A 26423-nucleotide genomic window follows, 5' to 3' on the forward strand; every position below is an offset into this window, starting at 1 on the left:
TGTTGTTTTGCATTTTTTATTACAAAAAATACATTGAAAGTGAAAGAACTTAAAACCTCTGTAATAAAGAACATACCATACACTTTCATTTACAAAACCCACATGGAACTTTCAATGGAACATTTTCAATGGCATTATGTTATTGGTAATATGGCCTGATGCAAAGCAAACCCCAAAGTTGATTTTTTTCCAATAACATCAGCTCTATACGTGTTTTATTCCTCTTATGCTATAATTTGACAATGCTAACAATTTATCAAAGAATGTACATTTTATTTATTTAGTGGTTAAATTTTAATGTTCTAAATTGTCCAAAAATTAGCTTCTGTTATCAATTCCATTATAGAAGATATAACACACCTTTTTTTTGTCTCTCTCTTGAAGTTAAGGCAAAAAAGCTCCCAATATCACTGAAAAATATTAAAGTCTTCTCTCCTGAAGCTTTACCTCTGACTGTTAATATGTGCTGATTTTGGCCTAAAAAAATCATACCATGTCAATTATTCCACTCTTTTTTTGTTATTAGTTTATGAGGAGCATCTGCTCCATTTAACTCAATGCCGCTAAATTTAATCAACCTTTTGTACCAATCTGATTAAGTAATTTAACACCATCATTATTCCTTTATTTTAAATTTCTTTAAAATAAAGAGCACTGACCTACAATTGAACTTGTGCTGCAACTGGATGCTGTATTTGATGCAATGCTCGTTATTTTAATGTTGTTCTGTTTGTGCAAGTCTAGGTAAAGTATTGCCGGTGTGAGTTTGCTGTGTGAAACATACAGTTTTATAGTGTTATTCAGAGCGAGAGAGAGAGCGAGAGCGAGAGAGAGAACCTAAACCTGGCTCCCACGCTTCCCCGGAGAAGCAGGCAGGCTGATGAAGAGCTCCTGGCTCCCAGCTTCACAGATTGAAAGGTCACTCATTTTCATTCACTTTGTAACCGATCAGTCAAGGCACAGTCCAGGGTGAAGACTGAAAGTTGGAGCGTGATTGTCTTGTTAGGGGATAAAGCAGGGTGTGGAGGGAGCTATGGGGTCTTCCTGAGTACTATGTGTGAAAATGCGCGTACTACATTACAAGTCACACCAAATAGGTGTTCCAATGGTTTAAACGGATTAATCGGCACTTCTGTGTTCGCACCTTCTGTACTTACGCATTTCTCTGGCCGTGAAGATGAAGAGGCCACTTCTAGTCTCTGGATTTACACCCTGAAGATTCTCTTCTTGCTCCAGTTCCTGGCTGCTGCACGCCCCGAAGGGAGAGAATTATGGCTCGATAGCAGCATGAATCCACTCTCCATTTCAAATGAACTCAAGCACAGGACGGGCCAGATAAATCTTGTTGAACTCACCTCATAGCTGACAGAAAGAGAGAGAGTGAGAGAAAGACATAGAGGGTGTGAAAGTGAGAGCGGGAGAAAAAGAAAGAGCACTGTCCAGTGCAGATTCATATTGAAAGAGAATCTTAGTCCCAGATTTTGGTCCGGATTTTGTGGTGAAGTTGCAGCAGAATCGGCAGAATGATATATTAGCGATGAATCGCATTACTAACTTGTTCTCTTAAAGTTGGGTCAAATCATTAATTGGTTGATTATAGCTTCTTATATAAGCTTTTATTTTAAAACACAAAGTAAATAACTTTTTTAATATATAGTTTCTTTTATTTATTATACTTATGGTGCAGATGATTATTGAAAGATGTTCTTTTCTTTGCTGGCACAAATATCACATAATCGATTAGTCTTTCATACCATCTACTTATTAGTCGACAATGAAGTATGAGTAACACACATCCAGAAGCTCAACAAACCTCTTGATATAGGAAAAAAGAGGACTTTCTGATTTATGGGTGAGAACATTGGTATGGAAGAAATAAATCCATTCTAGTCTCCCACTCTCCTTTCTGCCCAGGCAGAAGTAATAGCAAGGGATGAGAGAGGAGAAAGGGATGAAAGACAAGTGAAAGGGCAAACGAGGAGATTTCAGCTCTGCTATACATTATCCTGATCTTTCAGTCACAGCTGGACCCGTAAGGAAAAGAACACATGTAATGGGATTATGTATTTCAGCCACAAAGCAAAAAAAAAAGGCTCTCAGACTTACAGACAGTTTTGAAAAATAACTTGCTGACTTTTCAGATTATATTTAAATCCTTAACAGCAGATATGAGCATTATCAAGCAGCACAGACTCCATCACAACAAGACAAATTGTAAATAGAAAGTGGCAAAACACTGCACGGCGAGAGCTGACATGACCCTCGGCAGGAGAGTTTAGATCAGATGGAAATGCGGCCAATAGTCATTTTTATAGTAGAATGTGACTGTTAAATTGAAGCCTGCTCAAAAACAATAGGAAAAGCAAGTCGAGACTGAGATCACTGCATTATGTGATGTAATTTTGCAGATTGTGGTTTTGATCAGGTACACAAAAATTTGACCACAGCCAGTCTTCTCTCTCTGTGTTAGCTCAGCATGTGCTTCTTATCTAACTTTTATAACTGATAAACTGCATGTTATTATTAGTATTATAACCAAATGGAGCAATGTGTGATCTAAACAAACAAACAAACAAACAACAACAAAAACCCACAAGCAACAGGTCCAGTGAATTTCTCCAACTGTGAAATTACACAAGAGTTGACACTGCTCACACACACATCAAACACAACCCCAACACAAAACTGACAGCATACATTTACACACATACCTTCTATGTACGCTCTCTCTCTCTCTCTCTCTCTCTCTCTCTCTCTCTCTCATTTCTTTCTCTGCCACACACAAACATTCACATACTCAAAAATGATAAAGGATAGGACAATAAGCCCACCTAAGGAATCATTGTTAATTCAAGGGACTTCAGGACCCTTCCATCACCATTGTACTTTATGTCTTGTGTTTATTCTCCTTTGCTTTTTGAATTGAAAATTTAAATATCAAATAAATAAATTAATTAATTAATAAATACAAAGAGTTAGATGTTTAGTTTAGTAAAGTCTATTATTATTATTATTATTATTATTATTATTATTATTATTATTATTATTATTATTATTATTATGGTAATGTAATAAGGTGAAAAAGAAGATGAAGAGGAAGAAGAAAAAGAAAAAAATAAGAATTTGTTAATTATTTAATATATTTATTTTTAAATAAACCTGTAAGATTAAGAATAAGAAGTGCTTAACATTTATGATATTTCCACTTTACCTAAAACATTCTATTCAGAATGAACTCTGGACACATTTAAGTCACATAATAATGCATTCATAAAAAATTCAATTTATATCACCAAATTATCGCTCAAATTATATCACCAAAACAAAAGAAATTTCTTTTTTCAACAAATAAATTCCACCGGTAATATTATAAGGATATCTTATAATATCTGTGTTTCTTGACACTATAGTTAATGTTAACATAACATGATTTCATAGAATCATGGAAGATTCTCCTTACAACCTAAAGCACAGGACTAGAAAATGTTTATTTCATATAAGCAAATTGATATATAGTGTATATCTCTTTTTCTACCCATCCTGAGACATCCAGAGATTATACCAGCTCCAGCTGTAGTTTGTTTCATAAAGATTTCAGACCTTCAGGGAAATGAGGCCAACTCTGTGAGGATCCTGAGGCATCTAAAGATTTACCAGCTCCAGTTGGTTTCTTCACCACAGTCACCTCAGTCACCTCAGGCTTGCTCACTGGGATAAATACAAACACATTTAAAGTATAATATTAATCTTGAATTTTTGTATTATATTAATCTTTGTGTAAATAACTTTTTGTATTATGTTTTAAGACAATGTCCATTGTTTAAAGTGCTATAAAAACAAATTTGAATTGAATTTGAATTGAATATATACAGTAGAATCTTAAAGCTGAGATCACATGGATTTTTTTATGTTAATTCAATATATAAGAAAATAAATGCACAGTATATTTGATATTTAATATTCAATATTCTGTACTATAAGAATATATTTGTAATATTAAACATGCTAATTGTTTTGTGCATAAGGTCTGATTTTGCTCATATCTAATCTCTTCTATTGAAGCATCAAACACAAACTTGTGGAGTTCACTGATGTAGTGGGAGAGAGAAGAAGAGTGAAAACAAGAGACTTGCATTGATGTAGGGAAGAAATCAGTGTGAAAAACAACAAACCAATATTCTGGCATCCATCAGATGACTCAAACAGTGACAAACCCATTACAGCCCACACAGGGAAGCAATGCCAGCCACAACATTCACAATATTCTACCCCTGTATGATCATTTATACTGAAAGGAGCTGAGGAAGAAATCCTTCTGTTTTCTTTATACACAATGTTATATTATTGCCTGGAAAAGCAAGCTATAGTTATGGTATGACAGAGACATTTCTGCTGTAGGAGACATTCTGACACTCGTAATTTGGCAAGCGTGAACGTTACAAATGGGATAGGGAGAGCCTGTTGTATTCTGGCCTTGTTTACTTGACCAAATAAATGCTTGTGTTAGTTATAAACACAGTAATCTGGTGTGATGGCGGTCATGCTGAGAGACAGCCAGGAAGAATTTGTACACTCATTTGTTTAGTATGAAGCTACAATTCATTCACAGATTTAAAGCTGCAGTAAGTGAATGCATGCCCATTTAAATCAAAAGTGCAAACATTTTTGGTGCAACTTAAAACATGCAGAAATATTATATGGACTTCCAAATAAAGACTGTAAGAACTGTAATGTTTAACTCAAGCTTATATATAGACAGTATATTTTAGCAATAATATATATATATTATTAGTATTATTAGTAGACATTACTAGTAATTTGAAAATTACTTAAGTGCCACAACCTCTAACACATCATTCCAACTAGACAGATACACCTGGAGGTAGGGATATGATCTCAGAGGGTATATATATATATACAAAAATATATTATATCTGATTGTTTATAAGACATTTACAGTCTCGTCCAAGGTATTAGGATCGCAGTTCAATTATATTTTGTTCACTATATGCTCAGACAGTAAAAGTGGTAGCTCATTGGTTAAGGTGTTGGACTAGTGATTTGAAGTTGTGAGTTTAAATCCAGGGCCACCAATCTGCCAATTCTAGGCCCCTGAGCAAGGCCCTTAACCCTCAACTGTTTAGCTGTACAAATGAGATAAACCTAAGGTTGTACAGTATGCTATAAATGTAAAGCCATGTTTGTTAAATGAGAGATGAATATTGAAAAATAAATCAAGATTTCAACATGGCACATTTTGTTTGATCCCACCAATTTTTCAAGTGATCAAAATACTGGAACATATGATCAGTGTTTCTTGAAGTATAGTTAGAAGCAGACCTTTAAACAATTTGATATTCATGTTTATGAATTCAAATATATATGACTTTTTGTTCTAAAACTAATAGAGCAGATCATACCATTTGTTATTTATAATAGAGAACAGGGAAAGTCATATGGACAGCGATATTTCTAATGAGAATAAAAACCTGTTATGTATGTCACTAGCTTTTCTTAAATATTGCTTTTATACAAATATAGTTGCTTAGGACATATAAAATAAACCTGTGAGATAGAAAAGATTTACAATACAAATAATTGATCCTATTAAGGCCATCATTTGGCCTATTTGGAATATTTTCTCTAACAGTGTTTTTAAGCGGTTTACATGTTTACAGGATAGTTAGGACAATATAGGCAGTGATACATGCTCTGGAGTGGGTATACACACACACACACACACACACACACACACACACACACACACACATGAATAAATATTTTGTAGTGTTATCATTGTTAGCTGTTTGTTAATGTAGTGAGAAACTCTTTTTATATAGTCATATAGTCCAAACCAAACATTGATTTCGCTGGAGAAAGAGTGAGAGAGAGAGAGAGAGTGAGAGAGAGAGAGAGAGAGAGAGAGAGAGAGAGAGAGAGAGAGAGAGAGAGCGAGCAAGTTGAACTTCTCAGAATCCTTCATAAAGCACTTGAGTAAGTGTAAATGTCAAAACCTCATAGTATCTCAGAGCATCTAAAAATAATGAGACAATAAATTAGCAAGTGTGTGATGTAGCGATTTAGAAGGGTGGCAGTGGGAAAATCCTTTCTCCTTCATGCTCTCTAGCCCCATGATCCATGCAGGTATTTTTAGGGTGTTTTATTGTTGATGACCTTCAGCTGAGTTTAGCAATAATGCACATGGATTTATACTGTCTAATGTGATCAAATCACTCATGAATGTGTTTACTCTGGCAAACCCCCTTCATCATATAGAATTTCATCTTACTGAAGCTATTCCCTGTCTAAAGCAACAGTCCATTAGAGAGCCGAGAACCCACTCCAGTATTCTTTACCCAGCAACTCCCTGCTTTTTGACCATCACTCATGTCAGCCTGCAGAACTTTTTGCAAAAGTCAAATGTGCAGTAAATGTGATGTCATCTATCTCCACTGGCCTGTGGTGAAATCATTGTATGCTTATGGGAATGGTCTCTTCCAGCCCCAATCCACAGGGCACGCGGACTCACTGAATGGTTTTCGTATGATGATGATATAAATCATATGCTATGACTGCAGTGACCAGATCTCATCCAACTTGAACACAATAGTTTTGGATTGATGTTTTAGCCAGCGTTCTCCACTACTCATCAAAGCACCAAGTTAGGGAAAATCCCTCCAGTACAATTCCACAGACATGGAGAATTGAGACCAAAACACTACAAACATATTTTTATTAACTTTCCAATATTTCTAGGTTTTCTCCTAAGGTTTCACATGCATTGGCATGTAGAAATTATACAATGACACAATATAAAGATTTGAATTAACCCAAAACAGACATTATAGACTTATATATTCATTTGGTTTGTAAATGGTTTACATACCGGTTGTCAAGTTATCTGGGAAGAACATGCACTGTCACTGACACTCTAGAGATGGTAATCAAAGTTGTATTGTTTGAACAAAAATCAAAGGAAAATTTGGCCAAAAAAACAAAACTTTCAGGAAATGCAGGAAATGTCAGAGAGGCTGATGTAAATGGTGATCATGCTCATGCTGAATAGTCTCCAGTTGTTTTATTTATTTGTTTATTTATTAATTTATTTTTTCCTATTAAGATAATATACAGATTTTGATATTAAGATATTTAAGATTTCAGACATAGTGTAATATTTTGGAATGAAACCACTTCTAGGGATAAACAAAATGTGTTACATGTTATGTTAGATCAAGAAAAGCTTAGTGGTGAACCATATGGCAGTTTACTTCTGGAACTGGTAAATGCTATGACTTACTACAAAATGCTACAAAAGATTTTATTGAATTTCATTAAAGTAAAAAAGAAAATTGTGTATAGTAATTTGTGCTAATTGTCATAATCCTGGGGACAGTTGATGCTATCGGAAACAGTTAACATTTTCTTGCAGGACACTGGAAAGATTCTAAAAATAATAAAATAAGCTGAATAATAGCTAAGCAATTGGAAGTTTTTTCACTTGCTGTATCTCTCTGTCAGCATTGTGTGTGTGTGTGTGTGTGTGTGTGTGTGTGTGTGTGTGTCTGTGTGTGTGTGTCTGTGTGTGTTTAATTTTTCTGTCAGTGATAATCCTAATGAGTGCTCAAGAAGACTTCTGTATACCACAATATTGGCATTAATCAGCACAAAGTATTTCTTTTCACGGCTCTGCAGGAGCGAGGACACCCGTTCCAGTAGCGTCCCCATTCCTGAATCCGAGCCAAACCCGATGACACTGAACAGTTAAGGCTTTACTCATTCTACATTCAGGAATAGACCATGAGCTCACAGAAGCCTGTTCTACTGCCCCAGGTGCTTCAGTCCATAATGGTCACCTTGAGTTATTAATCAGTCTTAAAAAAAACTGATGACAGACAACAGGACATGACAATGATGTCATGAAGAGAATTAAGCAGTCTGACATGACAAATGGACTTGTTATGGAATCACCGTCTTGAGATTTGGCTTTCAGCTTTGCAGCCACTTTAATTAGTCTTCAAAACACCTTGGCTCTATTTTTAATAGATAACTTGATACTTTATTGTGGTGTAAGAACTTTCAATGGCATACCACAACAATTAAGCCATTATATTCTAAAGCAGCTGCCTGTGATGTTCTAGCTCACATGTACAAGGTGTCAAGTTTATTCCAATTCAGTAGGCAGCCCACAGCTCAGAGGCACGGCATTGTAATTCACTGTTACGTCTGAACTGTGTTAAAAGCAGCAGGTTAAATGTAGTTTGGCAACATGATGTCAGCTTGACCTTATGATTTACACAGATACATGTCACAGGAGTTCAAGTCTTACTGACAATGAACAACCACCCTGAGAGTGACTTCCCTCTTTCTAGTCTCAGTTCCTCTCAAGGTTCCTTTCTTGCACTTTGAACATTGCGCCATGCTCTAAGGTCAGTATACGTTCTCCTGCGAAATGGCTGAGAGCACAATGTGAGAGCTGGTGCCAAACAAGCTTGCATGGCATCTTTATTCAGCATATGGCTTTGCTTTGACATCTATCACCAAGTCTGTATAAAGTTTTTAAGACTGTGTCACACCCTTGAAGTCGCTGGATGAACAGAGGTCTTTTTCTCAGCCAATTGCGTACACTCAGAACAGCAATATTATTAAATAAAGCATTAAAATGAAACCCTAACTAAAAATTCACTCTATAAAACCCATTGTTTAATTTATGTACAGGTTTGAATCATTCCATAAGTCTTTATATATCATGAAAGCTTCCTTTATTTGAGAATGGAATAACAATAGGGAGTATTTATTGTTTAAATAAGCATGTACAGTATGTATAATAAATGTACGTATTAAAATTATTTATATTATATATAAAATTAATAAGAAAATGTGCATTCCTTTCACAGGTTGTTCTTGAATTTACCATTCAATTCATGAATGGTAGGTTAATATTAATTTAAGCGTTCCACAGGGTTCTAGTTATAAACCTCTCAAACAGGGAAATCTGTTGTAGTGTTTTAGAATCTTAGAATGCTTAGAATCTACATAGTGCATAAGGGTTTATACAAAGAAATGATTCCACATTTTTTATGTTTTAGCTCTTTTTTCCCTTTATGCTGGTATTAGGTTAAAAAAAAAAAAATCATTAAAAGTCTTCCAGACCATGTGCTTGTGTTTCTTTTGCAGACCCTGGTCCTTGAGATTCCACTAACCTGATTAATTAAGTGTTTTCCCTGCTTTAACACACCCACCTCAGAAAGAGCTGTTAATTAGACAGTGAGTTGAAGTGGGTGTGTTAGAGCAGGGAAAAGACTAACATGTACAGTAAAGGGGTTTCTCCAGGAGATGGGATGGAATCATGAGTTTTGAGCTTTAAAATGTAATCACTTAAAAATGCATGTGAATAGTTGTATTGGTTTTGTTGTTCATGATGATGATGATGATGATGATGATGATGATGATGACGATGAAATTGATGAATCCGATTTTTTTGTTCTTTTTATATAATATTCTTATAGATTCTAAGCAGAAGGTCAACCTCAGAGGTACTGCATCTTTGTAGTGAGCTGTGCATCCCGAGAAAGAACCAGCGCACCCAACTCTACCCAATGACACAGACGGCGGGGTGTCGGCATTCCTACACACAACCAAGCCTAGGCACTCACACACACACCTCCCACCCTCACAGCTCAGTGCAGAGAGAGAGAGAGAGAGAGAGAGAGAGAGAGAGAGAGAGAGAGAGAGAGAGAGAAGGGAATAAGAGGTACAGTACTGATGGAACAGCGGATGGTTCTCGCCAGCTGTTTGTTGCACAACTGCAGGAACGCCATCACACCTCAGCGGAACGGACACACATTTAGCCGGCGGACAGGAAGAGAGCGCGCGCTCCCTGCACACGCATCCTGCGCTTCACTGAGACCTTTATAACCATTTAAAAAAAAGAGGTGGGAGAAAAGAGGGAACGAGTGGGAAACGCTTCCTCCAGCGCTCTGGCTCGGATTATTTCTGGTGCGTGTGCCAGCTGTTGGGGAATACTTTTAAATGGCGCGCGGCAACAGCAGATCAGAGAGTCAGCAGCCGAGCGCGTTGTACGAGCAGCCGTGATTTGCGCACACTTTCTACACGTCCTCACAACGCACAAAAGTTTTCACACGGAGTTAAACACATAGCGGTTTATTAATTCCAAAGTGTCGCGCACTGGAGGACAGACTGAGCGATGTCTGGTGTTAGTAAGAGTCACGGCTCGCTCAGGATCCTCGGTGAATCCGCCGCGCGCATTTACTGCGCATTTATCCTTCTCATCCTCTTCCTCACACCCCGCGTGGACTCGTCCTGGTGGTAAGTAGCCTCTCTCCTGTCTGTATCCGGACCGATGATCTTATCCCCTATTCCTGAAACCCTCCATATGGACACACATCATATAAGATGTGCATTTCTGGATGACCTCAGAACACTTTAGTATTCTCCACTAGCTAAACTTCCATAAGAGCGAACAACTGACATAGATGACTTAGATAAATAAGATTTGATAATTGATCAACCTGACTAATCTTTTTTTTCCACTTTACTGCTTACCTTTGCAATTACTTCTTCTTATTATGTACTGAACGGAGAAAATTACATTTCAATGAAAGATAATCACGATAAATACATTCTCCTATATGATATTACAAATTCGCATCTCATTAAGAGACACAGACTATATTTATTTGCATTATTTATTGAGTTACTAATTGCTGGACCTATTTTTGCTCCTTTAAATGTCAATACTAACTCAATATCTACACTTTCAGCTGTGGTGCAGTGTTGTATGAGAATTATGGTCTGTCTCTGGGACATTTCTTTGGTGCTTTGCCAGCTAACACAGCAATAGACTAATAGAGAAATAAATGAAGCATAATAAATGTAATCTCTATCGGGCCTGCTTGGCTAGACGCATACTCTCAGCTCAGCTGGAGACTACCAACACAATAAGGCACAACCCTAGTTACCCAACACGTGCACATTTTCCATATTTCTATGTGGGTGCATGCATGAACATAACAATATATTTACCTTGGAAAAAATTAAATCCACATGTACAGTAACATAGCACTAAACAATACAATGTATTAGCTTGTACCTAGTGGAAACTTATGTGACTATCAGATTCAGCCTGTAATGTCAGATGACCTTATCAATAAGAGACACTGACCCAATGTCACTCATCTCAGAGAGAAAAATACATAGAGAAGCTGAATCTCTCTCTCTCTCTCTCTCTCTCTCTCTCTCTCTCTCTCTCACTCTCTCTCTCTGTCTCTCTCTCTCACTCACTCACTCACTCTATCTCTCAAGTCTGTTTCTTGCCTACTTGTACACACACAAGTACACACAATCATAAACATATGTGCACACACACACACACACACACACACACACACACACACACACACACACACACACACACACACACACACTTCAATCAAAGTGTTTTTTTTATTGTGTGTCATTTGTGTTGTGTGTGTATGTGTGCATTCACTTTCATCAGGGTTAAAGTCAATCTGCCTGTAGATCAAGGGACTCTGTGGTCAGACCACTGCTTTAAGTCTTTGTCTTACATTCCTTTCTTTCACCCACACACACACACACACACACACACACACACACACACACACACACACACACACACACACACACATATACTCTTACAATGAGCGGAAAGGAGACATCCAGAGAAATATTTTAATACAGTAGCAATTATATAGACAAGTATACAGATATAAGCACATACACAGAATACATGTCAAATTCACTCAAAATTTAGAATTGAATGAACAGTTTATGAGGTTGACAAGACTACATTAGCATAACATTCCTGATATGCATACGTTCTATATTCAGTTCAAATGTCCTATGATTTACAGACCTAAACTTACTTTAAATCTCATATCAACGTACACAAACAGTTAAAATATTTGTGTGCAGCTTTCTGATGATATCATGCACATGGAATTGGAATCTTTAAAACAAATTGTTTAGAAAACTATTACAAGAAGTAATCTAACGTGTATGATTTACTTGGAGATCTATAATAAATGCTTTCAGAACTTCATAATTATATCACTAAATACAGCTATCAAGACTCCCCCCCTTTTTTTTCAATAGCAGAGACAAACTAAATCAAAAGCATGCATATATATATATATATGATATGTGAGATGTACAAGAGGACTAAAACTAGTAGTAACTAACCTTTGCTAACTTATGCAGCTTAAACAATATAGACCACTTCTTTTTAAATAGCCATTGGGTCTGTGACTTTTTTTTTTTACCACACCTTATTCTTAATTTTGAGTTCGTAATTTGCCTTTTTGACTTGTCATTTGAACTGAACATGTTCATTCCAAACATTAATAACCCAAACACAAGTAGCCCTTTAAACTATGTGAGCTTGGAACTATTGTTTTCAGTTGGCAAATTACATTTTTCTTTTTAAATGAAAAAGGTTTATGGATGTAATAACTATGCAAAATATTACTGCACACATTTATATACTAAGCCTAATATTTGAGTAGATGGATTATGGGGCTCCGTTTAATCTATTTCACAATTGAAGAAGTTCCTCACTGCAGAATGTTTGAGAATGACAGAGACAGAAAAAAGACAAGGAAATGTTTCTCTGTCTCATTTGGATAATCCCTTGATATTCCAGGTCTCATTCCTCTTATAGCATATTTTAGCAACACCACTAAAAGTATTATTTAATAAATATAACTAGCTAGAGTATGTATGGGAATTTAACTGCAGATGCATGTATTCTTGATGTATCCTAGTGGTTAATTTTACACTTAAATGCAACCACAGGGAAATTTCATAATAATCAATCCTTTTAAATGACATAAAATTTGGCCTTAATCAATTTAATTGTTGTTAGTCATGGGTGATGAATGCTAAAGGACCTTTTTCAGAAATGAAGCAAAAATGGCTTAATGTTTGTAGCAGACATAATTTTAAGTCATAATTTTGATGCATATTAGAAATCATATTACTTTTGTGAATGTTTAGTACATTCAAAGGCTGCAAGTTCTGGGGTTTATGTCCTTTTTGGCCACCATTAACTTGCCATTTGGGCAGATTAGGTTAGTTCTGTAAACCAAAGTTGACATATTGTTATAAGCAAGCAGTTTAATATTCTTGGTGGCCTCCTGAGAGAGAGAAAGAGAGAGAGAGAGAGAGAGAGAGAGAGAGAGAGAGAGAGAGAGAGAGAGAGAAGTTCTGCTTTATTGGCTCTTTAGCCAACCTAACGAGGGGCAAATCACCACAGTCATGCATTCTTTACCCAGTCAAGCCTAACCATATCTGATCCCTCGCTCTCTCACGCACACACATGCGATAGGGGTTCCAGAGTGTGTTTTTATGGCGTGTTGTTACAGTCCTGTGGATAATGATTTACCGCAGCAGTAAAAGCCCCTTTCCATCCCACCATCATGTGTGAACCCTCCGTGGGGTGTGTGTGTGTGTGTGTGTGTGTGTGTGTGTGTGTGTGTGGGCTTCGTACGAGGTACCACCCTCTCTGTATTACCCAGTCAGCCACATGAGCAAAGCAGGACCAGACATAACTGAACAGGTTCCACTTGGAAAATGGCTTCAGAGGAGTGATGCAGACCAGGTGTCAGTGAGGATCAGCCATTGTATTTAAGTTGCAAAGGCCAGTTTTAATATTTACAGTAAGTGGAATTGTAGTAAAGGTTTTTCCCAGTGAACAGCTCAGCTCACATATCATTGGAATACAACATTTTCTGGTAGTCAAATTATGGCTGAAGTTGGAAGATGTCTTTTTTTCTTATGACAGGTATTTAGCTCGTTAATTTAATCTATTTTAAATCAAAATTTGTTTGATATTTATGTGTAAGCAAGGTGTGTGTAAAGCTAGACAATCATTAAAGTATTTATTTTTTTTGTATTATAATGGTATCTAATGTTTTATTCTCAAGAAGCACCAATATACCCCCGATGTAAAAAGTTCATCTCTTTTTTTGTCTAACCAATGAAGACAGGTCATCTATGTTACATTAATATCTCTTAAATACATATAAAAATACGTTGGCACCCATTATATATGTCACAAGTCATGCAAATTCATTTAAACTCATCTTTGATACAGGTATTTAAAGTATATTAAAGTATATTAAAGCTTTTTTAATTATAGATGATTGTTTCAGTAAAGACAGATGTCTAACACTGATTTACAGCAATAATACAATAAAGTTCCAAAATTTTGTCAGATTGACCTATTAATTGTCAAATACCCAACACAGACAACACTGTAAAAATCAAAATAACATAAAGTCATAATCTCAACTAAAATGTAAAGCTGTCATGTTATTGGAAAGAGGTAGTGTTTAAATCATTTAATGCCATGACCAGAATCTTAACAAGAAAAAGAAATCATATCAAGCTAGTGTGTCTGCCAAAGGTTTAGATTATAGGTTTAGGTACACTTTTCAACTCAAAATAATCATATTTAAGAAGAGAATTAAAATTGACAAAATGGGAAATTTATACCTAATTCAGGTGCTGTGATTGGCCTATAAATGCAGTCAACATACAGTGTGAGCTAGACAAAGGATGAACCATCATATCATCAAAATTAAAAATTGTTATGAAATTACAAACATGATACCATGTTGAATTATGAAGTATTATGTAGAATGAATCTTGAATCGTGAATCTTGAATCTTTCTAAATAATACTCTACAACATTGTATTATGCTTGCAATAAGAATTTGTATGCAATAAAAGTTCATTTTATACACATTTGTTGTCATTTTACCAGTTTGTGTTTTGAATGTTTTGCTATAGTTTAATCAGTATTATTGGCAAAAATGACAGGATAGCAATTAAATAAAAGTAAAAAAAATCTTTGTGGAACAGGTCAAGGTTAGTTTTAGCCAGTTATATGAGAGTAAACTCATTTAACCTGTATATAAAAATGCCCAAATACAGTATAGAATCAACTGTACAATATAAATATGAAGTGTGATACAAGTGTCTAATTAACCTGGTATAGATTTTGGCCTTTTCCTCATTGTAGATTTTACAATTGTAGCATTTCTCAATTCTAAAAAAATAAACTAATATAAAAAAAATAATAATAATAATATAGGATGCTCAGAGAAATTTGCAGTACAATACAGTGTATATTATTTGAAATCAAATGAAATATAGCCATGTTCAAATTTGTATTATTAATCCAGCCCAGGTTATTGCTTCTGTGAATATATCTTTCTTATATTTTTAAGAAATATATTTTGACATTTAAAATCAAATAATATTAAAATTGGTTAAATATGAAATCCAAATATATAATTTTTCTCAATGATACTATCACTTCTACATAGTGAACAGAACACGAGTGTTAATATATAAAATCTGCATGTGTGTATGTGTGTATTCCACAGTGTTGTGTAAGGACAGATAATACCATGCTGTATTTCCAGCAGCAGCTGTAGACAGGAATATTAAAGATAAAAACATGGTGGGAATGTCATAGACAAAAAGTGTGTGTGTGTGTGTGTGTGTGTGTGTGTGTGTGTGTGTGTATGTGTGTGTGTGTGTGTGTGTGTATGTGTGTGTGTGTATGTGTGTGTGTGTGTGTGTTGTGTATAGTTTGTGCCAGTCTTGGTGAAAGCACGTTAGAGTAACGGTAAACATACGGTGGGTTGTGATGGAATGGGAACATCCATAACAGGAGTGGAAACTGGAGAGAGTGAGAGCAAAGGGTCCTGCTATCTTTCAAGCTTTAGCTAAATTGTGAGAGTGTGACAGAGTTACCATAAGTTCCTGATTACCTAAGAACAATATCAGTACTGCATTTTGACACCACTCAGAATTTCACAATGTTTTCATATGAAATAATTTTGCACATCCATCTCGGATACTACTGGGGATCCATCGGTCATGCCATATTGATCAAGACATGGGACCTCAGTGTGGAAAAAAACAACACCGGCCCCATATACAAGTTTCATTTTATGTGTATAATCAACTATTTATTTTCTGACACTGTTAGAACATTTATTCCGGAACTTTCCACCCACAGCACTCGACACAGTTTCACTTTGGTGTTAACCCATTATAGCTGCTGGGTCTAAGATTTCAGATTTTCACAATCTTTTGGAGAAAATTGTTATTGCAAATGTTATTATTATAATTTCAGTTTCAGTTCATTTTCAGCTTTAGTAACACTAAGTATTATGTCTAAATAGAAAAACTATCAATAGTGTAATAAAGGCTAAATCAGTTTAAGATGCAGTCAGTGCAGTTGAATATGATTCTTTGCTGAATTTCCTTTTTATTACAAATATTATAAAGTGTTATTGTGCATATCAGTGTGACTGAGTACCAGGTGAAAGAACAAAACCAATTGTAAGACCTGGTCACCTTTGGATGCTTCTGATATATACATTTATATGACCATATCTAACGAAATTTACCTAATTTTGTTCTCCAACCGGTCAAAAATGTAAGGCATGAGCCAGATAGTGAAAGCGTGCTAGTCAAAAAATATGTTACACACTGAGACGATGGCTTCAGATGACTCAGTCTCACCTAATACACTAAGTATATATGAGTATGAAATCCCATAATACAGGGAAACAACTCCTATTAGTCACGAGTTCTCTAGCTGAACAACCTCACAACTAATGATACAAATTCCACACCATTGCACGTAATCAGAGAGTAAACATCAGACAAATGTCTTACCTGTTCAAGAGCAAAGAACCTCATCTTCCCTCTTATAGTGTTATATTAACCCTCCTCCTTTCATGCCTGAAGTTCTTTCCCATATATGAGCTGTTGTATGATGCTTAGATAAATTTCCTACCAATTCTGATCCAACATTAATGATACAGAAATAAATATGAATTACTGTTATTAATATAGAATTGTCTGTGACGACTCACGACCACTCAGAAACATCACTTTTCAGCATTTTATTAGTTGGCTCAACGTAAGGCATAATTTTTACTTCACTGTACATATTCACTATAAAATTAGCATAGAGAATGATATGAATAGGAAATATGTGTAGTTACATGTGAGAGTGAGTGAGGTAAAGGGTTTAACATATTTGAAACTTTTACAATATAAATAGCATTTATTTTAGTTTCATGTCAATTCAAATAGAAAATCTATGCTTATTATGCTTGTTTGACTTGAGAGGTATAAGTTTGAACCCAATCGATACAAGTTAGATAGCTCATACATATAACAAATATTTAATAAATATGCAATTGTAGTAGAACTCCAACATAACTTTTTAGCTGATAATCATTTCCACTGTCAGCACAATAATAAAATGTATTAATAAAGCAAAAAAAACAACTGGCTATACTCTATATCACAGACATAATTTGAGAACGGTGATATTACGAACAGTTTGTTCAACACTTGTTTTTCATTGCCACCATGAACATGCTGTGCACTTCTAATAAATCTTACAATAACACTGTAACACAACCTTGGAGAGCAGGCAGGAGCCTCTTGCTGTCTTCTCACTGTTAGGCAGCTTCAACTTACTATCATCTACGAAACTGTACAGAAATACAGCTGTGCATTTAGACATGTGATGTGAATGTAAATGACTTATTGTATTTATATCACTAAACATAGTCATACGTCTTAATCTATTTACGACTTACATTGGTGGTGGGACTGGAGGCTTTTACTCCAACCAAGCCGGAGCCATGGTGATGGCAGAATTAAAAATACATAATGAGTAGTTAAAAAATGATGACAATTAACAATTCTTACATTATTAGGAATACCCATATCTATGTTTTTATGTGTTTTAGGTACATTGGTGCGCTGGGTGCACGGGTAATATGTGATAATGTACCAGGGCTGGTGAATAAGCAGCGACAGTTGTGTCAGAAGTATCCAGATGTAATGCAATCGATCAGCGAGGGAGGAAAGGAGTGGATCCGTGAGTGCCAGCACCAGTTCAGACACCACCGCTGGAACTGCAGCACAATCGAGCGTGACCATACTGTCTTTGGCAGGGTCATGCAACGCAGTGAGTTTCTCTGTTTGTGGGAATATTTTTCTAGAAACAGTGAGTGAGGTAGCACTTGTGCTGATAGCTAAATGAGATATACGGACCTGGAGATCTGCACCACCAAACTTGAATTTACCACATAATGGAGTGTTTTGGAAATGCGAGACAGTTGCTGTCTTCCAGCCAGTAAAATCCGTAAAACTCTTTTAAGTTTTTTTTTTTGCTGTTCCTGCAGCTGCCATTCAGCCTTCAATCCATTCAAGCTTCACATAATATATCCAGTCCCTGCTTATCTCAGCCAATCACATGTATCTGGTTCTCCTTTTGGGGGGATTTGTTTGCACTTTGAGAAAACCCAGGACCATATTTATGAAGTATCTCAATGCAAGTGCTCTGCCTTCAGATGAACTGCCTGCTTTTTAATATTCTCAGTATGATATGTAAGGTAAAAAACAAAAACTGTTTTGCACAGGGGCTTGATAAAGAGACTGATTTATGTGTGCAGTCTGGCTAATTACACATGATTTATAAACAATGACTGGATTGGAGAGGATTTTTCATGAGTTAAATGGTTTTTATAGCCATATAGTTTTGTGTCTAGAAAGTAAAACATGCCTTATACCTGCAGATTTATGTAAAATGAAACACAGATTATGAATGGTAAGATGTGTCGGAAAATGAAAAAAAAAAAAACCTCCACAACTCTAAAACTCTACAATAGGCAACCTGGATATTTGCTGAAAGACCTTTGGGTATGAAAGAACAAAAGACTAAATAAAAAGAACTAGTGCATCAACATGTATAAAGTATAAAAATACTTTATACCCCAACTCATTATAGCCCTTTAATACACAACAGAGAAAGTTGATGTTATATATTAGTTGGGGGTGAGATAGGCTTATAGTTATACAACACAGTTATAGCAGGCACCTGCGGAATATTAAGACTTATGAGGGAAAAAAAGTCAAAATGAGCCGAAATGCAAAACATCGACCATTTGAAGAAGTCAAGTAAAGAAACATACAATGGGGTTCAAACATCTGAGACTACTATTGAAAATGCTTCTATTTAGAATTTCATTTCTAACATTTTTATTACAAATGATAAAATTTGTTAAAGGTAGAAATATTTACATGAATTACAGAATTAGCATGAAGTATTTTTTGTGTGTCAAACCTGATGATCAGTGTCAGATCAAATCATTTGGCTTGTCTTATGAACACATGCTTTCAATTAATATTAACATTTCAATAAACAATGGAGGTGCCAGTGCTAATCATCTTTTGTTTACATAATTATTATTAATTAAAAACTGGTAATTAACAAAACGTTTTAGAATATCTTAAATTCCAGAATATAAAATAGGACAATTCAATATTTATGATGATTCTAGGTTGCTAATTTTTTATTATACTTAAAATTAGACAATAGTTTCAGTACTAACCATGTTACCTACTATGTTAATGTTAATCATTAAAAAAGCTGATTTGTTATATTCAATTGTGTCCAAACGTCTGAGACCACATTGCAAATCTGAATTTTAGTTATTAATAGAAAAAAACTACTTACATTTTTAGATTCTAGGAGGAAACACCATGCTCTTTAACTTCCATTGCCCTCCCACAACAGTGTAGAGAAATAAATGATTTATATTCTCCTATTTTCAGTTTAGCTAGATTAATCAGTGTGAGTGACTGGAAGCCAAACAATGGGGCTGTTCTCAGTGGGAGTAGGGGCCTGTTGGGAAAAGCAGCCTACCTCAGCTGACTTCCTTGGAAAAGCAGTGAGTGGGGTATCACAATGCCTGGCTTTAGACAGTTTATGTGAGTAGAGCGGAACCCATCCCGGAGAGATTACTCCTGCACTAATATTTAAAAGTAACACTTACACTATCTGCTGATGCATCCTTTCAGCTGTGTCAGGAGCAGATGAATAAGTTACCCGGGTGTGTGTGATATTGTTTGGGATTGCAAGGCTCTTTCTTAAACAAGATGGAGTGTGTGATTATAAGTTTGAGTGAGTGAGGTAGTGAGCCATTGTGTATGAGTGTGTGTGTGTGTTTGTCGTCATCTTCTCTAACAGCATCTATTTGTGCAGGCAGTCGAGAGGCCGCCTTTGTGTACGCAATTTCCTCGGCGGGTGTTGTGTATGCCATCACCCGCGCTTGCAGTCAGGGGGAACTAAGGACATGTAACTGTGACCCGCACAAGCGTGGCAAAGCAAGGGACGAAAGAGGCGAATTTGATTGGGGCGGCTGCAGCGACAATATTAACTATGGGATAAAGTTTGCTAAAGCCTTCATAGATGCCAAAGAACGGACAGTGAAGGATGCACGAGCACTTGTGAACCTTCATAACAATCGCTGTGGAAGAATGGTAAGCAGCAAGCAATCAGTAGGATATCTGATTTTTGTACTTTTTCTACTTCTGATTTGATCATGCTGTATAATCTCTACCCTTTCATTATATTCCATTATAACCAATCTTGTCTGATTTGGTGGCTATTTTCAAAACTGCCAACATTGGAATGGCCAAGGCTATTGATGACCCTAAAAAGGCTACTATGGAATCTCTTTTCTGATATTTTGCCACTAAACTGTTTTAAATTGCTTCAGATTAGCTAGAGAAGCAAATACTGTACAGTATTATGTCCATCAATAGTATTGTTCATTACAATACTTATTATTTTTAAAATGCCTCTGCTAACAAACACAAACAGGTGGCTAATAATGGGATATTCATCCAGTAGCCCACTGGACAAGTAAAATCTCTAGTGTTTTCGCTTCACTTCGTACCCGAATCTAGCTAACAAAAGACAGTGTGTGTAGTGCAGCAGGCAGTGGGGTTCAGAAACAGTACTGCATGCTGTAGTTACAGTTTTGTGTTGTACCACCATAAACCAATTTTTTTTTAAATGTACAGTACATCTCTTATAAATGTTTTGTTTTGCAAAGCTTAGTAATAAGTAGCGCCTCTGGCTATTGAACAAGTAACAGAAAACATTAGTAATTGCTAGTTCACTGGGCCTACTTGTCCAATGGGTAAATTTGAAAGAAAAAAATATATATAGCCTTTTATACAACCTAATTTCATCAAAAATGCAGATGAAATCGAAATAAAGAGAGCAATGTGGTTGGATTTTGTTTGATTACATACAAATAGAATTATAAGAAAAGATGCAAAAGCTAATATGTGTACACTGTAAGACACATTTATTCACTAGACCATCTAAACTTTAAGTCCCCATGTTTCTGTCTGTTTGTTCCAGTCAGTGAAACGTTTTATGAAGCTTGAGTGTAAGTGTCATGGTGTCAGTGGCTCCTGCACCTTAAGGACATGCTGGTTGGCGATGTCTGACTTCCGGAAGACCGGAGATTACCTTCGCAAAAAATACAATGGAGCCATTGAAGTCACCGTGAACCAAGATGGAGCAGGATTCACTGTGGCTCACAAGGACTTCCGAAATGCCACCAAAAATGATCTGGTGTACTTTGAGAACTCACCTGACTATTGCTTAATGGACAAAGCTGCAGGTATAGCAGTGACATAATGAGTGATGATACCGCGAATGTGCTAAACGTTAATGACATACTCAGAACTCATAGTTAGTGGATCAGAGAGGTGTTTCAGCACCATTGATTTTGTCACTAAAGGTGCCTAAAGCTAGTTTGATTGAGGGAATGTATGCATGAGAGAGTGTAAGGCAGATAGGATTTGTTGCTGACAGTAAGCCGATTCTCACACCTGCCCCATTCCTGGCCTCTGCCACAAATGCCCTGGGGCAACAAGGGAGTGAAAGGTTTTAAAAAGGTCATGAGAGGTGGAGCGTGATGTTTCTGCCCCGTTAATCCTTGACACTCTCGCACAGTGACCCTGCTGCCCGCAGGGAGTGCAGTTAGACACCCATATACAGCACACCTATACACCTATAAGCACACTTACTTAAGGGCTGTGGTAGCTTAGTAAATAATATTCTTTGCTAATATCTGGAGGGTTTGTGGATCAATTACCGGGCATGCTACAGAAGGTTTGAGTCTTATGATAACATAATAATTAACATTCCTAATGCATGCAATTATGTAAAAGATAGTACACAATAAAAATATTTTCATATCTTTGATGGGGTTTATCACATTTGCCCTGCACCACCAGGGCAGGGTTTGATTCCTGCCTCTGCTAGGAGATTGCACATTCTCCCTATGGTTTTGGGGTGTTCTCTGGGTTCTCTAGTTTCCTCCCACAGTCTATAGACGTATGTTGAAGCTGATTGGCATCTTTAATTGTCTGTAGTGTGTGAATTTGCACACTATGAATCTTGTGTGAATCTTTGCCTTGCAAAGATTAGGCACCCTGTCCAGAAAGTCGCCTGCCATGTGCCCCAAGTTCCAATAGGATGGGCTAAATGCCATAAATGTAAACGGGCTCCAGTTTCCCCACAACCCTGTATAAATAAATGGTACAGTTAATGGATGGATAGATGGATGGATGGTTATCCTTGACCAATGGCAAAGCCATTGATTTGTACTGTATTTATTGCGGGTAAAAAGAAATATTACTTGGAATTGCTGTTTTGATGTTACAATGAACAAGTCAAGTTCTTTCAAATTAAGTTCTTGTATTTTCATATTTTGACTAGACTTTTAGGTCACTGGTGGTCCAGCAGCAGGATCCTGAGCTCTAATCGCCACAGCCTGGGCTTGATTCCCAGAAAGGGAACCGACTCAGCAACTGAGAGGTTGCTCAAATCTAAATATGCAGATTGGATGATATGTTATGGCAACCTTAACCAGGGAGCAGCTTAAGGATGATACTATACTTTAAACTTTATTTTAAACTTTTTTTACTTATATACTTGCAAAACCCAAGCAAAACTAAACACTCTGTGTGATACACTATGTTTAAAGACTTATATAGTGAAAATATTTTACAAGAATCTTCATATTTTTCTATGTCCTGCACACCTATTTACTGTAGTTATTGCACATACTGTATAAGGCTGAAGCAGGATCATTCCAGCTATCAGGTTATTAAGTTCCACAGCATATACAACCCTTCCTTTCGTGGCTGTGACACAGTTTTCATCAATTGCTGAGTCATATAAACACAGCACCTGCATCAGGCAGGTGTGGAAGACACAGCATGAGCAGCAGTGTTGCAATGAACAGTATTGCATTACTGTCATGGCTAATGGCCACTGGGGCAATGGAGCATGACTCATATTGATGTGTGTGTTGCGTCTGGGTTGTGTTTGGTTTGGGTTTACCAGCTTAGTTATTTCAGTGGCTCAGTGACCTCCCCTATCCCACCTCCCCCTTACCATCCACCCTCCTGGTGGTATTTGGACGCCCTAGGATACAACAGGCTCATTTTTCAAAAGTCATTCCTTCTTCCTGCCAACACGGCTCTTGAGCTGATGGGAGCATGGCCGCAGGGAATGGGGAGACTCCAGTGGCACTGATTCTTTTAGCACAGGAGCTTCACTATCCAGCACCTGTTTAACCCCATAAACACAATGAATGCATGAGGCACACCCATCTGAGAGTCAGTGTAGAGGAAGAATTTAATAATGGCAACTCCACAACACTTAAATATCTTGATAACTAAGCAAAATCACATTGTATTACATAAAACTTGTGTTGTTTTGTTTTTCAGGTTCTTTGGGCACGGCTGGTCGCATCTGCAACAAATCATCTCGAGGGACAGATGGCTGTGAGGTGATGTGCTGTGGGCGGGGCTACGATACAACACGTGTGAAGCGCATCACCAAGTGTGAATGTAAGTTTAAATGGTGCTGCGCTGTCGAATGTAAAGACTGCGAAGAAGCTGTGGATATACACACATGCAAAGCTCCGAAACGAGCTGAGTGGCTGGACCAGACCTGAGACCTGGCCACGGTCTGTCTTCCCTCATCTTCCTCAAGATCTCCTGTGAACAATGGTAATCTGGGATATGATGTCCATCTTTCATGGCTCCTCTCCCTGATCCTTATTCCTTGTTGCATGGCTTTATTATAACTCTCTGTGAAAGCACTACAACTAAAAAAAACTGCATTTCCCATGAGCGCCTTGCACACTATGTCCAACCAGGCACATTACGCTGTCTCTCTCTTGCTCTTTATTTTATGGTATTGATGGGCAGAGGACAGTAAGAGTATAAGAATGAGCTGTGTTGCAACTGTGAACTTTTTTGTTGGTGGTTTTTATGAATTGTTTTATGTGAATTTGAAAGATATGTTGTTCCTCAAGTAGTGTTTTTGTGCTGCATTTAAAATGCTTTATAGACTTTATAAAAGAACTTTAAGCCTCACTATAATATCACTTACTTGCTATTGAGAACACAACTATGCCCTATGTATCAGTCATACCCCTATAACATTGTCTTGCTTTGACTGATAATGAATGTGAATGGAGGAAGCAGAGTAAAGAGAAGAAATGGCTTCAGCTTTGCACACTTTCCACTCACAAAGTGGCCAGATTTTGGACAGAAGACCTCAAAGGATTTTACAGAACTTTCTGAAAGATGAAGACAGAGGGAGCGATTGGGAGTTAAAAAAAAAGGTCTAAACTAAACATAAGCCTGCACTAAGAACACTATCTAACCAAAAATGTAAATATTAATGGATAAATTACAATAAAAGGAAACGCATAATTGTATGAGTATTATCACAATCTATGTGGTCCAAAGCATCCATTCAAACCCATGTCAGTTAAATGCTGATGTTTTGGCTTCTGTATACCTTCTGTATATTGCATTGATATTTAAACAAAAGTTCACATAAAAATATTAAATATTAAGCTGTTGTAAGCTGTGTTGTCGTAAACCCTATATGAATGATACATTCATAATGAATAATAATGTTAAAATTTAAAGAAACTGCTATTATGGGACAAAATAAGAACAAGTGATTGTAGTGTGTGTGTGTGTGTGTGTGTGTGTGTGTGTGTGTGTGTGTGTGTGTGTGTGTGTGTGTGTGTGTGCGTGTAAAGGTACCCTGTGTGTGTGTGTGTGTGTGTGTGTGTGTGTGTGTGTGTGTGTGTGTGTGTGTGTGTGCGTGTAAAGGTACCCTAAAAGAGAGAAAGAGTGAGTGAGTGAGAGAGAGAGAGAGAGAGAGAGAGAGAGAGAGAGAGAAAGAGAGAGAGAGGAACTCCTAGCAATCACTGTTTATGGACTATAGCAATAAAGATCAACACAGGGTATCTCTCAGGCCAGGGAAACTCCTGATTAACTAATATCCAGCCGATTATCTTAATAGCAGGACAGCAGGACATAGTGACAGCTATAAATGCTCCCTCACAGTAGGGCTTGTGTTTGCTTGTGTGTGTGTTTTTTTTTCACTTATTTCAAAGCCAAAGTTTATCAAAGCACATAGTGTCCAGCTATCCTTCCTGTCTTTCCTCCCTGTTATTAGATATAATGTGTTTTATTGGAAGAAAAGCCTTTAATGAAAGAGCCTTTACAGAAAATTACCTTAAATCTAATGTCTGGAAGGACAAGTTAATATAACTACATTTGATTAAAATAAAAACCTCATACATATCCCAGAACATGTGTATATTATTGTTTAAATGTTTTTGATATATTTGGCAAACCATGTGTAATTTTGGTACATTTGGTAAATCCTTGTGTAGACAGAGAGAACAAAATATTTTGGGTGTTTATTTAACATTATTTTCTGTTTATTTTGCCTTACATTGATTTTGTTACAGTATACCTTCACATTTAATTTTTATTAAAAAAAAATCTTTCTACTTGTACATAAAATCTAAAACTATTTTGTTACAAAATTGATATGGGATGCAAACTTTTGTATTCAGCTGTACAGTACATGAATATCACAGTACAATGCTTGATCTACCACGTTCATCATGATTCATAAAAAATATAATTGAAGACTAAGCTTTAGCACTGTCTCGTTTCCTGACCTTCAGCATTATTAGAGTCGCACTTGCGTGTGTGAGAAGTGTAGTCTACAGGAGCTGTTGATTTTCCTTCACGTAACACTTAAAAAATGAGGGAGCAGATGTATAGGTCTTTCACAGCAATGAGGTCACGGTTCCTCTGCCTGGAAGTGTTCATATGCTACATTAGCGAAGGAAGGGATTTTTTTGACTCTACCGCACAGGAGAGTTTACTCAGGATTGTGTACTGTACTTAAAGCCATCCATCTAAATTTCAGGAATACTTAGTTTTCCTAATTATATCATTTATCTTTCTTGTAGATGTAAATTTGGAGACCCAAACAGACATTGCAAATGCACAGCCACATTCATGCATGACTTAATAAGACATCAATGTTATGAGCATTAGTGTCACTGAAATTCAGTAACTATGAGTCAAACCACAAACCCTGGTGCGTTCTGCATTTGCACTGCTTCAGTACTTACAGGCCTGCTTTG

General features: G+C 36.6%; 1 protein-coding gene across 1 annotated transcript; it reads left to right on the forward strand.

Annotated features, from left to right (window-relative positions):
* The first annotated feature begins 9720 nt into the window (after positions 1 to 9720).
* On the forward strand, positions 9721 to 24950 carry wnt2bb (wingless-type MMTV integration site family, member 2Bb). The gene is made up of 5 exons (XM_060881685.1): positions 9721 to 10326; positions 17826 to 18046; positions 20126 to 20403; positions 21296 to 21560; positions 23680 to 24950. Exons 1-5 carry the CDS (start codon positions 10205 to 10207, stop codon positions 23907 to 23909), a joined length of 1116 nt encoding a protein of 371 aa, XP_060737668.1. The 5' UTR covers positions 9721 to 10204; the 3' UTR covers positions 23910 to 24950.
* The last annotated feature ends 1473 nt before the right edge of the window (positions 24951 to 26423 follow it).

The sequence above is a fragment of the Tachysurus vachellii genome, chromosome 11, assembly GCF_030014155.1.
Source record: "Tachysurus vachellii isolate PV-2020 chromosome 11, HZAU_Pvac_v1, whole genome shotgun sequence".
Lineage (NCBI taxonomy): Eukaryota > Metazoa > Chordata > Actinopteri > Siluriformes > Bagridae > Tachysurus > Tachysurus vachellii.

Bases quoted from the DNA above. Each gene is read 5' to 3' on its own strand.
- wnt2bb (XM_060881685.1), top strand. From the start codon at position 10,205: ATGTCTGGTGTTAGTAAGAGTCACGGCTCGCTCAGGATCCTCGGTGAA. The intron at 20,404-21,295 runs GTAAGCAGCAAG...TGTTTGTTCCAG, and splicing joins ACAATCGCTGTGGAAGAATG to TCAGTGAAACGTTTTATGAA. The intron at 21,561-23,679 runs GTATAGCAGTGA...TTTGTTTTTCAG, and splicing joins CTTAATGGACAAAGCTGCAG to GTTCTTTGGGCACGGCTGGT.